Genomic DNA, 16,478 nt, shown 5'->3' with positions numbered 1-16,478 from the left:
CATATTCCTCATCTAAAGATAGCTCAATGCAATTATCCTATTTATTCAATCTAATACAATGAATTTATTTCTATGAAATTTCTATTATCAGTAACATAATGATTATACGTGAAATATTGATTTGCAATCATATCATGTATTAATGCTTGATATTTAATATATTTATAACATGTTAAAACTCATTATAATGTCTTTTTATAATTTACGAACATTATAATGTCATTGATCTTTAAATGTTATTATTCATTACTTTTATTAGGAATAAATAACCTGGAATAAAAAATAGTCTTAACAAATAAAAAGACATGAAAGAAATAATTTTAAAATAAAATGGGTCACCTTGGCCTAACCCACACGAGCCGAACAATCTTTGGGCTATAGACTGAATTAAGATCTTGCTTGAAATTTTAGAACTCAGCTCATACCAAATATAATATATTGGACAACTCAAGGGACACATTTTTACATTCTTTCTTATAAGGATTAAACAAAGAATAAAATGTTTTTTTTTAACGAAAACTATTTTTTTTTAAAATAATTTTACGAGGAACATAATAAAAAAAGTATATTATAAGAACAAAATGTATATTTAAACCAACTATAAATTATAAACTTTAGACTTAATTGTAATTATTTTTGCCTTCGTATATTTTGTCCTTCAATTTATAAAATATTGTAAATTTTGTCCCTATGTACTCAAATCGCTACAATTCAGTTAACTAATTTTGTGGCCATTTAGGGGAATAATTGCAAAAGGCCAAAAAAATCATCTTTATGATGGAATTTTAATTAAGTGTAGACAAAATTTCGGAAATTATAAATTGAAAAAAATCAAATTTATAATAAATAAATAAATAAAATGAGAGTATAATTTGCGAGATTGTGTAAACTTTAGCTCTAAATTAAAAGTAGTTGAGTGAAGGAAAACAGAGTCCTGTACGGCTGTACCAACAAATCATAAGTTAAATATAAACATCTCTTTTATTTTCTTTCACCTCAAAGTCTTTCTCGACCTTAAGTTGAGACATTATTTCAAATATGGTATTTAATATGTTTAATATATAGATATGTTTATTATATAAAATTAAATTTTATAATAAATTATATATATATAAATAAATACTATATTTAAATATATAAATTTAATATAAAATTAGTAAATAATTTATATTGTAAAAAAATATTTTTATTTATTAATAATTTATTTTAAAATATTAATATTTAATTTATAATTAAAGTTTGCACAAGATTTAAATAACAATTTTAAAAACAATCTCGTACAAGATAGAGATTCATCTTTAATATATAGAAAGTGATTATATCATTATTATCATTTTTTTACAAATTTTTATATTTATGATTATAATTAAAGATGAAAACAAATTAGGTTAGATTAAATTTTATTATAATTTAATAGGTTTGTACATAACTTTCTTTAAAAATATATATCATAAATATGACTTATTTATCTATCATAGACATTTTTTAAATATTTGATTAGAACTACAATCCTAAAAATATACTTTATAATAATTTAACACTATTAAAAATATAAAAATAAATATGTTAAATTTTATAAAAATCGAATTTAATTTATTTATGATATAAACATGTTTTTAATATCTAATATATATTTTTAGATGATAATTTATTTTAAAATATATTTTATAATAAAAATTTTAAATGGAACATAAATCTTCCAATTTTTCTTATTTTAATTTTTTAATCAATGTATACAATTTTACTATTTTTATTTTTTTAATCAATGTATGCAAACAAAACATAAACATACATATTATAAATTTTATTTTATCAAAAATTAATTTTTTTAATATATTATATTATATATGTAAGTATTAAGATATATATATATATTATAATTAAACTTTTTTTGAAAAAAAATTGATTCGTTATTAAGGAGTATTCTTTATTACATAAGAAAATTAATCTCTTTTAAAAATTTGACAGATATCAAATAAATAAACATCTTCTCCAAATCTATATTTTATATATATTTATATGATAATTTAAGTATATCTATTTATTTTATTAGAATATAATTTTTATTTTTTAAAATATATTATTTTTTTAAATAAAAAACTATATATGTGTTAAATAGTAGTGAGTACAAGTGTCTCCACTGTTCACAACTTAGATCAAAGACTAATACTTTTATTTAGATTGTACTGGATTGAATACCGGAGAGTCTTACATCACCATACCTCCACCTACTTCAAGTCCAAGTTTGAATGCAATTCAAATATCAGTTGGATAATTTGGTTATACTTATATGATGAAATCTAATATTGAGTTTGACGGTGTATTTAAATTAACTCAACAAATTATAGTATATGCTAATAAACCGAATTTTATTTTTCTTTTGCCTAAACATGTTATAAAGTTTTAATGTTATACGATGAAATCTAATATTATGTTTGGAATTATGAGATTTAAATATTTTATTATTTAAATTTAATTTCTGAATTAACTTATTTTGATTAGTATAATTGTATAGAATAATTATGTACAATAATTAAATAATTTTAATTTACATTCCTTAAATTATTTTAAAAAACAATAAAAAAAATAACTAAAAATTATTGTCAAAAATGTTTTGTTTTAAATTAAATTATCTTTTTTAGTTATGAATTTTCATGGATACTTGCAAATATTAAAAAAAATTGCAAACATCTACTTAATGCAATTAAGGCTATGAGGAAAAATAATTTTCAGAAAAGTCAAAAGATATTCTTACCAATATTATGATATCAAAAAGTTCTTTTTTAAATTTTGTGAATATTTACTTAATAAGTAGTCATAGAAATATGAAGATATATAAGGATAGATAGTAAAACTCATACTCATACACATGTCCGTTGAAATAATAGAGGACTAGCACACAAAAGACATTATGCGTGCCTTGTTTTTAAAAAATAATAAATAATAAAATTATATAATTGTGAGTTGTTATTAAAAATACATACAATTATAGAGTAAAATTTTAAAAAATATATATAAAAAAATGTAATTTGTAAAAAGATAATTATAAAGGTAAAATTAAAAAATGTGACACTAAATGAGTGAATTCTTTTATTAATAATATAGATGAAATCTGCAAGTTCATCAAAATAATTAGGAGTATCACTATAACAGTGTAGAAGGAACAAATTATACTTCATTGGTGCTTGTAAGTTATACCAAAGGTGTTGACCTGAATTTGTTAACTCGGTTTAGACCAACTGCACTTGGCTGCAGGGCACTAACAAAGATCGACGAAAATACAAAGATACTAATCATATAATTGTTCATAATCTCAACTTTAAGTACAACTCTGAACTCTCGTAAGACAAAGCAACCATTGTCTCATCAGCTAATGCAATTCAAAAGAATTCTAGCAAAAGGACCTTATTTCTATGTATGGAAGTGGATACTGAAAAAGCCTTTGATCATGACTTGTGTACGTTTTTACCTTAGAATCCTTAACAATAACAATGGCTAGATCCTAGATAGATGACACCACACCAGGGGGAAAGAGACCCTTTAATATCTCTTCATAATATTTCATGTGTAAAGATACACTGCTTTACATATTATCCTTGATGCTGTTTATACTTTATAACAATAAGTGGAACTCTAAGGTTGCTGGTTGAGATATCCGAGGAAAACAATCAATTGACCATTTCACATCACCATTACAATTAAAGGGGTGTCATATTTTCATATAATGGAAAAGCCAAACATATTTTGCAAGACTCAAAAGAAACTTTGTGGTGGAGGGGTGGAGAGTTAGATTGTGTTTCAACTTTATCCACAATCTTATCAAGCTTTTCTCCTTTTTGTATTTCACCCTTGAAAAGGATTCAAGCGACATTGCCATAGCTTCAGCATATTTTACAATATTGTCTTATAATGATACAATCCTCCACTAATGAATGCAAGAAGTTTGAAAGCAATGGTTAAATTAAAGCAGCCAGATTAGTTATTGCAATAGAAAAATGTCATTAACTGGTCATTCAGTCAGACAAAAGTTCTCCTTCAAAGACATTCAAAATACTATAACCTTCTTGCATGCCACATGTCCATGGCTAAAGTTTTAACAGTTTTAAGTCAGTCACTGCTGTTTTTATGCCAACACAAATAACAGAAGCACATGCAGCATTTACACATTTCCAACAATAAGAGGCATTTTTTACTTTGGCCTTAGGTGTTTGCTAGTTTTATTTATGTAGCCACCAAAATACTGAGCTTGAGTTGTGGCAGTTAGCTGATCTGAGGCCTCAGGGTTGTACCTGTAGTCAGGACTGCACCAAGAGACAAGCATTAAATATAATTCAAATCCTCTTCTTCTCTTAGAATTCTCACATCAACTAATGAGATAATCATAATAATCTATATAAGTGAAGAACATCTTTATATAACCTTACAAAACCGATTTGAAATGTGAAGATTGTTCTTCACTTACATACACTTATTATAGTCATTTCACTTGTTGACGTGGGATCTCCAACATCTTTAGTATATAATTACAAGAAACTGATTATAGATTACCCTATCTGCAATGTGGGATTGCACTCCAAAGGCTGAAAGAAGCCTTGAGAGTGCGCATTCTGTGTATCATATTGCATACTTTGATCACCAGCTTCCCATGTTTGCCTATACTGGTTTCGTGAATTGATTTCTTCCAGCTGCCAACACACGTCATTAATCAAATCATCATTAGAGGACCATAGAGTGAATGGAAGAATAAAAGATGTAAGGTTGCATTAAACACTGCTGAATAGTTTTTTCATATTCTAAGTTGGATTAAATGTTTTTAATTTATGAATTTTTGTCAATTTTCACTTTTAGTCCCTCAACAAATTTCATTTGATTTTAGTCTTTAAAATTTTCTTCCATAAACAAAAAATCTTGATGCTAAGGACCAAAAATCTTAACAGGAGAAAAAACAAGAATTGAAAGTGAAAATCAACAAAAGTTCAAAACTACATACATAGTATAAGTAATAAAAACAAGTGCACAATCATATTATGCAACAGAATAACAATAATATTATGCAACAGGGCAACAATAACGATAATATCAAATACATAAACATACTGGTTTTAACTTTTGAATGGGCAGTCAAGTAGAGAAAATGAAGGAGGCATTTCTAATAAGGTTTTTATTCATTTTGTTTGTGGAGAAATTCATTTGTGAATTTATTTGACTAATCCTAAGGACTATTTGCTAGAAAACTTTAACTTCCAAATATCCAATTCCAATCTGATTGGGCAAACATAGAGATGCAAGGTTGTACTCCTATATGGATTTATAAGAATAAATATAACTACCAAAAGTTATCAGACAAAGTAAGATGTATATCTTCTACAAATTTATTTTGCTAGAATACAGCAAGAGAGATTCTATATTGGCAATCTTGCTTGTTGTTGTAGAATGAACTTCATGGATAGTTGTTTAATGTTACCTTCATGGTCAAAGCTCTGTTTGCTTCTACCAACATGTGCTCCTGTATCCAAAAAAGATCGAAAGTGTTAGGTACACACAAAGTTGCTTTATTCTATAGTCATGCTAATTACTGTTTACCTTGTTTTGGAGATCAGCTAACTGGTCCAGCATGAATTGAGTCTGCAAAATAATGTTACAGTCTTTCATAAGGGAACTTCGAACTCGTAAATTAGCATTTCCAACCATATGAAAAGAAATTAATAATGAAAAATTGAAAATACATGCAATTTCTTGACATTATCATTTTCTTGGATCATAAAATTGTTGGATATATATTCAATGAAGAGAAAATCCTGTTCGGTGACAATTTTCTATAACAAAAATTCTGTTACACAATTTGAATTTTGAACTCTTAATCAAAAACTTGTCCCAAATATACCTTTCTATAGAAAACATCCTACAGAAAATGTGAAATCATATCATATGGGGTAAACTACAGTAGTCAAGTGGTATTATAAGTATCACATTATAACTCTAGTAGCAAATGTAATAAAGTATATCACATCAATGAGCTTTCTATATAGTATAATTTTCTTACATAATGAGCATTGATATTTTATTACCTTTGTGGACCTCACTTGCTTGAGAGATGAATCTAGTTGCCTCTCAAGCTGCTCAAGTTCTTTGGAATTCAATGGGCCCAAATCTTCACCTAGAAGGTTTCTGAAGAATGGAACAAGTGCACGGTCTTAATGAAACTAACTGAATGCAAGAAAATTTTCTCAAACCATTTTGTGCATTTTTTTTTTAAAAAATCCTTTTATATGAAATTCACCTTTGAGTCCTTTGAAGAGATTCAAATCTTCCTTTCAGCTTCAAGTACTCTCGGTAGCTGCTCTGCTATATACAAAGGCAAATGACAAATGAAAAATAACAAAGGGACTTTTGGAACATATAATGGGAAACATATTTTACATAAGATTACTTTAAGTTGGCATCAAATTTCTAGGAATTAATAAGACTTTCCAAAGTGAAATTTCTAAGAGATGTTATTTCCTTAATGTGATAAAAAAAGAAAAAAAAAAAAAAGATGGCATTCACTAATCACTACCTCAAGCTCTTTGGCTGGTTTGCTAACTTCAACTGCACCATAGCTGCACTTTTGGTACCTTTCAAGTGTTTTGAGCATGCTGCAGATTGAAGAAAGAGAAAGGAATAACTGTTCAAATTGATCATGGTGTATGGATTAACCATACCACAATTATGAAAGAATTGCAACAGCAAATGAGCCATATATCTTGCTATGCATCAAACTTAAAATGAGTTGTCAATTTTATTGGTGGCTCAAAATTAAAGTTGGAATTTGCTCCTCTTACTTTAATGACACAAAATCAACATCAGATATTAATGCATTTATATTTTATTATTCATCTATATCACACTTACCCTCGATGTTCCAAGCTAGATAAAAACAAATAGAAAGGTTTCAAATTATGAAGTAAAAAACTACGATCTAACTAGTTTCCTAAATTCTAATGCAGAAAGTACGTAGTTCATAGAGAGAGAATAAAAGTGAAATGCAATATAAGGCTGCAGAAAACATAAATACTTGGTTTTGCAACACCAAACGAACTTGACAGGCAATGACCTAGTGAACACCATAATGTTGTTATAAATATCAGGACGTTGATTTCTAGGCAAATTTGGAGCAAATTGCAAGATGATACAACAATGTATATGTTTGAATACCGATTTAAACCTATGTTAATGGAAAAACACACGTTTTGATATAAAAAAAAATAGTAAAAATTTGTAAATGTAATTTTTTTTTCAATTCCAATTAAGTTCAACTCAATTAACTCTTAAACACATTTAATATATATGATTGCAAAAAATTCCGCTATTTGTTGAAGACAGTAGAAATTAAAGCTGAAAGCAAACATTTCAGCCCATTTTCTTTAGTGTTTGCTGATATAAAATTGTATGTAGAGTTAAGAATATAATCTGTTATTAAAATAAAAAATAAAAGCTTTTTATGTTAAGCTTCATATTTTATCTCCTAGTAAGTATAATTGAAGCACTATTTGCCCTGTATTGATTCACTTGATCTTCTAAAGCAATACAATGGGAAGCTAGAAGGAAGAAAAAGAGAATAATATAATCTCCCATTATATATACATGTTACTTTATCAGATGGAGTTGGTGACAGGCTTGAAGTTTGAACATATAATTGCATGACATGACAAGATACTTTCATGGGCAACTTTATAAATTTAGAAGATAAATATACAACTCAGGTATTTTAAAAGTATAATTTATTCATTTGGATCATCAACATGCTAAAATAAGAGAGACTATAGACAATAATATGAAGACTGATATGTACAAATTTGTTGTAGTTACACTTACACACAAATTCATGCATGCACCCCGTATCTTAATTTGTTTCTTAACTAAAACTCGTTAAAAATGAAGAGAGAAATGCACAAATAGCATTACACTTATACAACAGCCAGTAGTGTTAGATATTCTTATATCTTAGAGGTCGGTTACACTAGTCTTAAAAAAATAATAATTATAAATGATACTTCTATAACAAATTTTACAAAGAAAATTTAAAATATAATAAGATATAGTAGCATAAAGAGATCATGCATAAATACATGTTGTACAGTATGTGTATCACATCTCAACAATAATTATGCCATAGTTAATTATGAATTAATCTTTTATATATTGCCAACAAATAATTTTCTAGGGTTAAATCCCAAGTTATGCAGTCATTTTACTTGTGTTAGTTTTGCCTTTCTCGACTCATTTACTAGCAAAACCTGTATGTAATCCCCTACCGTTGAGAAAAATATGTGCATTAATTCTTTTTACTAGCTTTTCACAATACGTGTAAAGAGTAAACAATCTCATATAGAACTCAAGCAGTAACATAATCACATTGATAAATAAATAGACCTTAAAAAATAATGTTTTGCAATAATTATACTATAATATAAATGATCTAATAAATATGCTACGCTCATATCGTTGTAAGAATTTATTTCAACAACAAATCTTTCTTAATGTCTTATTTCCCACGTAAGGATAGGGAAAAGATAGAAAAAAAAATTGATTTATTTGCCATTAAATATCCAGCTTATCTTCTTTCTTTCTCATCGTTGAACTTCTATGAGATTGACTCGTAAGGGCACACCAAAATTTTATTTGTCCTTTCAATTTTCATAACCAATTAATAAATTCATTACTAATGTAGTCGGCTTTAATAATAATAAGAGGGACAGTACAATAGTTTGTTGGATAATATGAAATGTTTTGTACCATAAAAACCTCATCATAAAATTTCAACTAAAAGAATAAAAACAAGAGGAAGTAGAGGAGAAAGTATAATCTGTTAATATAAAGTCAAGAGAAAACTATAAATTTTAAAGGGGAAAATATAACACTGCTCTTCCCATAATTTGTAACCAGTTTCCTAATATAAAACAAATAGTGAGATAAAAGACCCTTTTAAGAAAAAGAAATAACTATTAAATGCAACAAGAATTTCAGAGAAAATTTCCCGTACACACTGATACTCAATAAAACAACCCTTTGTTGCTTTGACAAATGTCAAACTATTTGTTTTAGAGCAAACAGATAGTGTTTATTTATTTTTGGTGCAAGACACTGGATGCTAATATAACATTCTGTCCTTGCTTCATTGAACTAAAGTCATGTTCAAAGGAAGTTGTCATAGGAACTTCATTTTAGTACCGCCGCTAACACGTCTTGGTCTCAGAAACTCACCATAACCAGACTTTTAATAAATAAATAAAAATCAAGAAAGCAAAAGAACTAAATTACAAAGAAAACAAACAAAAATTAGGCCACTAAAAAGTAGATCCATTAGTCTTATTTGTTAATAAAAAGAATCCAAGAGGAAAAAAATTACAGAAAATCAACCAGAAACCCCTCAAATAAGGAGGGAGGAGAGAAACAAAAAAGGAAAGTAATCAGTGAACAAAATCCACAAGATACTTTCCAGATCATGAACTACATCACCAGATCTCACAATCTTACACTCAAAAAATCAAATCAAAGTTGAAAAATTGATTAATTTCTTCATCTCCAGCTCACAAGAAAGAGAAACATGAAACTTTTCTTCTCAAGCAAGTACAAAATCTTACAGAATCCACAAACTCATTACACACAAAGATATCATTAGATTCAACCAGTTATGCTGATAACTAATATAACAGAAAAAAAAAATTTAAAAATGAAAGTAATATATCATCTTCTCAAACAAGGAGAGACAAACAAGTAGATCTTATACATATACAAGTACAACAGATAAGATCATTGAATTTCATTTGAATAAGAGTGCAAAGGCAGAAACAATACAAACCTTGAGCTGCTGCAAAATTCATAAAGCTTGCCACGGGTGGAAAAGATGATAAGGGCAACCTCAGCATCACAGAGAACAGAAAGCTCATAGGCTTTCTTGAGAAGACCATTTCTCCTCTTTGCAAACGTTACCTGCCTGTTTATCTTGTTCTCTATCCTTTTCAGTTCCACTCTTCCCCTCCCCATATTGATATTTCTAGCTACCACTTAATTCTTATCTTACCAATATTAATATATATTATTATTCAAATTTTTCCCTTTTCTTATTCACTTGTTTATTTCTTCTTTTCCACGTACAAGTTTCTATTTTCCTACACCCTTCCTTCTCTTGGGTACCTGTTGATCCTTCTTTTCTGGGTCAGTACCCAACTTCACCCAAATTTGTGAAAAACAAGAGAGTTTCTGGAGTTCAAAGTTGGAACCCTAGAGAGATGAAAATTGAAGAGAGAGAGAGAGAAAGTAAACAAACAACAACAACAACAACACCACACTTGTGTTTATCTCGTATCTAACTTAGCTTTTTTAACTTAAGATGTTATCTTTTTTTTCTTTCTTTTTTTATTTTTTCTTGCATTCTCCACCATAAAATGGAGTGCAGCTTAGGGTTGGTCTGTGTTTCCTGTTTCATACAAGTTTCTTTTTATCGTGCTTTACTCGGTTGAGTTATTTTCGGAAAAAACGTTTCTTCCATTCGCGGCGGTGCGCGTGAGAATCACGCTCCTGAGTAACCTCTTTGTCTGGGACGCGCGTGTTCCGCACGGGCGCGTGGAGACAGCTGTCTTAAGTGTGAATGTGTTATGAAGAAAAATCTACTGTGTTTACATAACAAGTGCTGAGCGTAAACGTCGTGAGATACCTTAAACTGTACCCTCCACGTGTCACTTTATCACTGGCTTCCATTTTCTAGCATGCAAAACGGCAATATTATTTTGGCATTTTTTATTTTTTTTATTTCTTTTAATATTATTTATCATATTTATTCATTCCTTTTATTTCTCTCTTCCTTCTACTCTAACATCTTAAAATTGGGGTTACATTTGGCTTTTTTCTAGCTTTTACTTTTATACTATGAATTAAATCTCTAACTCAAAAAATAAGGTCTCACTCGCTTTATTTTCTCAATTAGAAATTATATTTTATATTAATTTATAATAAATTATTTAAGTTTTAATATAAAATTATTTTAAAATTGAAATAGGTGGGCAGTAAAAAAAATATATTGTATTCAAATAAAATTGAGATATTAATTGGTTTAAAATTACTTTTGAGTTTTAAATATTTTCTTGCTTTTGTTTCATTTACATACTTTTGATAAAATTTTAAATTACACGTAAGGGTGATTTTGATAAAAGTTATCCAAACCACATTAATCCTACCAAAATCCCAATTAAAAAAAAGTTTAAATATGCAAGGCATTTAGTTTAACTAAAGTTAATTTTACAAAATTGTGATCAAATTAGGAAAATTTTATTCAAAAGCAAACTTATCTTAATCAAGAGTCAACATGACATATAGAAGTCTGGTAAAGTGTAAAAGACAGGAATCTTATAAGAAAATATAACGTTATTACGCTGTCAGAACTGGGAAAGTAAGATATGTCACTCAACAGTAAGTGGAGAATGGCTACCTCCTACGCACCAAACCCCTTCTTCAAATATGAAACCAATTTCTTATGTGCCACAGTTGTTAGGGAAGTAAATATATTAATTTGTCAAACAAAAAAGATATATTATTTTACAAAGTTTGAGTTTTATTTTAATGATAATATAAATACCAAATATTTTCTTTTTAGAAGTAATGGCAAATTTTCATCAAGGATCATGAGTACATGTACAAGATAATTGAATATGTTCTTTTAATCTAGTATATTTTATACTTAAAGTTAAGATTTGAATTCTAAATAATTAATCAAGGAATACAAGTTGTTACCATTTATGTCAATCAGTATTGATATAATAATATAAGATTTGATTTTAACATAATTGATAATTGATAAAAGTACATAATACAAAAAGCTGTGCAATCATGCGATGAATTTGGCTTCTTTTCTTCTCCCATATGCAACCTAAAATGCCCAAAACAGACATCATGTTCAAGCTATGGAAAATTTAACCGAAAGAGGGTCACACATATTGAACAAAAGAATTTCTTTTCTTTTTTTCTCTTATTTAAACCTTTTGTACTTCATTCATTTTTCCATTAGATCTCAAGATATTTTAACGAGTTTTGGAAATTATAAAGAATTTTTCAATTATCAACATAATCAAATTTCTTTTTCTAACACTTATTTTTTTTGCCTATATGTATGGTGTATATATACATAAGAAAGGAAATGTAACTAAATAAATAAATAAGAAACAAAAACCATGCCTTAAGCAATAAAAATTATAATAAAATGAAATAACGTGTCTTAATTCATTTGTAAAACAAATTATTATCAAAATATTCCGATAAAGACAACTCATTTAATATCAGAGATATTTAGTGATGTTGTAAAAGTAACATATATATAAGATGAACTTTTAAGATTATTCTAGTAGTAAAAATAAGATCGAAAAAAAATGGATAAATTAATATATTTAAACTTTATTAATTATTGTTATTATAATTTTTTTTATAAATAAAAAAACGTTAAAAATAATTTTCATTTTACACACTAATTTAGTAGAATTGAATTATATTTAACGAGTATCAGAAATTGAAAGTTCATAATTATTTACACTATTGTTTTCTATCAAAATACCATATACGTTATTTTACGGAACTTTTAATTTATTTATCTCTCTTGAAACGATCTCTTTGAAGACTTGGATTTAGTGATTTTAAATTGCCCTAAACAAGTCAAGCACTTCCTTAATTGGTGTCAACATTGACAAATTCCCCATCCATAAAAACCTTGATAAGGTTGTAAATATTGATCAATATATATGTTACATTCGTACGTAGTTCACACCCTATGGTACAATAGAAGGCTCCAACATGTCATATCACCTTCATCAAGGACTTTAATCGAATGCCGTTTCAGAGTTTTAAGGTGGTTCAGTGTAGTTCTTAATAGAGCTCCGAAGAATTCACCAAAAAAATAAAATAAAATAATAGAGCTTCGAAGATTGGCATGTTTGGCTGGTCTCATCAATTTAGGGCATTTTCTTTTGTTTGGCTAAATCAGTCGAAAATATGTTTCAAGATAGTATTTTCTCAACCTAATATGGTTCAATACGTACTGAGCGAATCCTAAACCCCTGACTTGGTTAATTTTATTCTTTTTCTTTATAATTTTTATAAAAAAATGTATCGATAAATCACATTACAAAAGAAAATATTTTGCAATAAAACACGCTATAATAAAATAATATTTATTACTAAAAATTATTTTTTTCTACAATTATATTTTCATAATTATTAAAAAGTGTAAGTATAAGTTATTCTCATTCAAAAAGTTATTCTCATATTCTCATATTCTCATTCAAAATCAACATTAAAATTATGTATGAATATATGTTAAATAAATTTACACTTACATATATTATATTTATAGTGACATATTTTATACATTATTTTATATAATATTTCATGTAATGATATTGTTTAAAAATGTAAACGCATTAAAAATTAAACTAGTACAATTTTGTTTTGGGTCAATCACAACCAAATTGGAAAGCTAACACATTTGTCAAATGTATGTGCTTCATTTTTTCTAGTAAAAAATTGTGATGATATGTATGTAAAAATAATTGAATTTTGAGTTTTCGTGTTAACCTCAACAGATAATATTAGATTAGTTATTTCACTCAGTTAATTTTAGTTAGTTATTTTTAAATACCAGATATGTAGTTTCTTACAATATAGAGATAGAGGATATATATATCCTCCTTTCATGCAATCTGTGAGATACAACAGAATATATTCAGAAAATTATTTTTCTCTTTCCATTTCAATTCCTTCATGAATTCATGATTATCATACTTCTAATATGGTATCAGATGAATAGTTTTTTTTCATTTCTTGCTCGTGGGTTATCTTGCTACTAATTCTTGCTCAGTTCGTGTCTCTTTACAGCCACCATTGTCGTGAGGTCTCTTGCCCACCTATCACTCCCACATCGCCAACGCACATGGCAGAACAGCTTATGGATCCAAGAAACCCCCTTTTCTTGCACCATTCGGATGGACCAGGGCTTGTCCTAACTTCGGAGCTTCTTGATCACAAGAATTACACCACATGGAGTCGTGCGATGCATGTGGCTCTCTCTGTGAAGAACAAGTTACCTTTCACTGACGGAACCCTCTCGAAACCTGATGTAGAAGATCCTACTTTTGTTGCTTGGAATCGCGGAAACAACGTGGTTATATCTTGGATATACAACTCTGTCTCAAAAGAAATCATTACAAGCATTCTCTTTGCTACAACAACAAAAGAAATTTGGGATGACTTGAAAACCAGATTCTCAAGAAAGAGTGGACCCATAATATTTCATCTAAAGAGACAATTAATGTCTCTTCAACAAGGTTCAGATGATGTGAGCACTTATTATACCAAACTGAAATCTATTTGGGAGGAGTTAGCAAGCTACAAACCAAACTTTCAGTGCACCTGTGGAGGGCTTGAATCTCTTCATAAACACACGCAGTCAGAATATGTCATGTCTTTTCTCATGGGACTCAATGATTCGTTTTCCCAAATTCGTGGCCAGATTCTTCTCTCTGACCCCCTCCCTTCCATTGGTAACGTTTTTTCCCTTATTCTTCAAGAAGAAACACAGAAAGAAATCGTTGTCACTCACGCTACTTCTGCTCATTCTAATGATATATGGCTTTTGCTGTGAATCAAAGCTCTAAAACAAATTTTGATAACAAAAAAGGTAAATTTATCAAGAAAGAAAGACCCAAATGTGCTCACTATGAAATGTTTGGACATACTAAAGATAAATGTTACAAACTTGTGGGTTACCTTCCTAACTATTTCAAAAATCGTCAACCACAAGTTGTAAATCAAGTTGATATTTCACCTAAATCCTCGAAATCAAATACTTCCTTAAATTTGACCCCTGCTCAGTATCAGCAACTGATGACTCTCTTGAACAATCAAATACAATCAAAAAACAATCTTGATGCTATAGCTACCAATGTTACAGGTATATGCATGAATGTTGATTTTTATGATAAAAACCACATTTGGATTATAGATTCTGGTGCTACTTCACATATATGTTGTTCAAAAACCTTGTATAATTCACACTCACCTCTTATCAATTCTCATGTCTTACTGCCTAACTCCACTAAAGTCTAGGTAAAAGGCATAGGAAGTATAAAGCTTAGTAATGAGATTTTCCTGCATAATGTTCTACATATACCCACTTTCAGATTTAATTTGTTATCTTTGTTAACTCTCATAAATAAGAATTGTTTTAGATTTGTGTTTGAACCTAACAGCGTTATTCTTCAAGATCTGAAAACCTTGAGGACGATTGGCATCACTAGACCACATCAAGGGCTTCTTCTCTTTGAATTTCCTAAGTTTTTTTTTAATTTCTGTTTGTAGTGAAATTTGTAATTTTGTTACTTATAATACTTGGCACAAAAAGGTTGGGCCACGTTCTTGCTGCTGTTTACCGAATCAATGCTAATAAAACTCAATTGACTGATATCAATTCTAATTTTCATTGTAGTACATGTAATCTAGCAAAACAAAATAGACTACCTTTTCATAATTCTAAAAAATTTAGTGCTAATATTTTTTACTTAATTCAAGCTGATATTTGGGGACCTTTTAGGATACCTACTTGTGATGGATATAGATATTTTCTCACCATAGTAGATGATAAGAGTAGATTTACTTCGATATACCTGTTAAAGAATAAAATCTGATTGCATTGATATCATACCAAAATTCTGTTCATATGTGGAAAATCAATTTTAGACTACTATTAAGGCCTTTAGATATGATAATGCCAAGGAACTAGCTTTTAAGGAATATTTTTCTAAGAAAGGAATCATGCATCAATTTTCTTGTGTAGAGAGACCACAATAGAATAGTGTTGTGGAAAGGAAACACTTACATATCCTTAACATTGCTCGTGCCTTGATGTTTAAATCCAATGTTCCCCTTCATATATGGGGTGATTGTGTAAAAACTGTAGTTTTCCTTATGAATAGAACTCTTAGTCCTATTTTAAATTATAAATCACCTTATGAGCTCATCTACAATAAGATTCCTAGCTATTTTGATTTCAAGACATTCAGCTTTGTGTTATGCCTCTACTCTTCTTTCTAGCAGGCACAAATTCAGCCCTCGAGCAACTGCTGCAGTATTCATCGGTTACCTTCAAGGCTTCAAGGGTTACAAACTTCTTGATATCAACAATAATCAAATCTTCATCTCAAGAGATGTACGATTTTATGAATACATTTTCTCTTTTCAGAATAAATCCACCACAGGGCTCAATGAGGATGTTTTTACTTCTAATATTACACCAATCTTTGTCAATCCAAACTTTACACCTGAAGCTGATATGGACCCAGCCACGAATTATCCTACATCTTCAAACAGATAACCTATCCTTGGACAAGGTTAAGTTGGGAAAAAACATATATGCTCTATTTGAGATTAAATTATATTAGTTTAACTAATATTTTAAT

The 16,478-nt window shown here is 28.5% G+C and overlaps 2 protein-coding genes across 3 annotated transcripts; one reads left to right on the top strand and one right to left on the bottom strand.

Annotated features, from left to right (window-relative positions):
- Nucleotides 1-3,956: 3,956 nt before the first annotated feature.
- On the bottom strand, nt 3,957-10,401 carry LOC109788063 (agamous-like MADS-box protein MADS2). 2 transcript variants are annotated; one of them, XM_020346700.3, is made up of 8 exons: nt 9,842-10,401; nt 6,557-6,635; nt 6,281-6,345; nt 6,069-6,168; nt 5,584-5,625; nt 5,465-5,506; nt 4,549-4,685; nt 3,957-4,301 (listed from the first exon to the last, which is right to left on the bottom strand). In XM_020346700.3, exons 1-8 carry the CDS (start codon nt 10,024-10,026, stop codon nt 4,190-4,192), a joined length of 762 nt encoding a protein of 253 aa, XP_020202289.2. In that variant the 5' UTR covers nt 10,027-10,401; the 3' UTR covers nt 3,957-4,189. The 2 variants fall into 2 exon arrangements, with proteins under 2 accessions (XP_020202289.2, XP_020202290.2); XM_020346701.3 differs by having other exon boundaries at nt 6,281-6,342; nt 9,842-10,398.
- Nucleotides 10,402-13,954: 3,553 nt separating this feature from the next.
- LOC109788067 (uncharacterized) lies at nt 13,955-14,665 on the top strand. The gene has a single exon (XM_020346703.2). The coding sequence runs from the start codon at nt 13,955-13,957 to the stop codon at nt 14,663-14,665; it is 711 nt and encodes a 236-aa protein (XP_020202292.2).
- Nucleotides 14,666-16,478: the final 1,813 nt, after the last annotated feature.

This window comes from Cajanus cajan, chromosome 2 (assembly GCF_000230855.2).
Source record: "Cajanus cajan strain Asha chromosome 2, NIPB_CcT2T_4, whole genome shotgun sequence".
NCBI lineage: Eukaryota > Viridiplantae > Streptophyta > Magnoliopsida > Fabales > Fabaceae > Cajanus > Cajanus cajan.
This window is presented reverse-complemented; position numbering and strand designations above follow the sequence as displayed.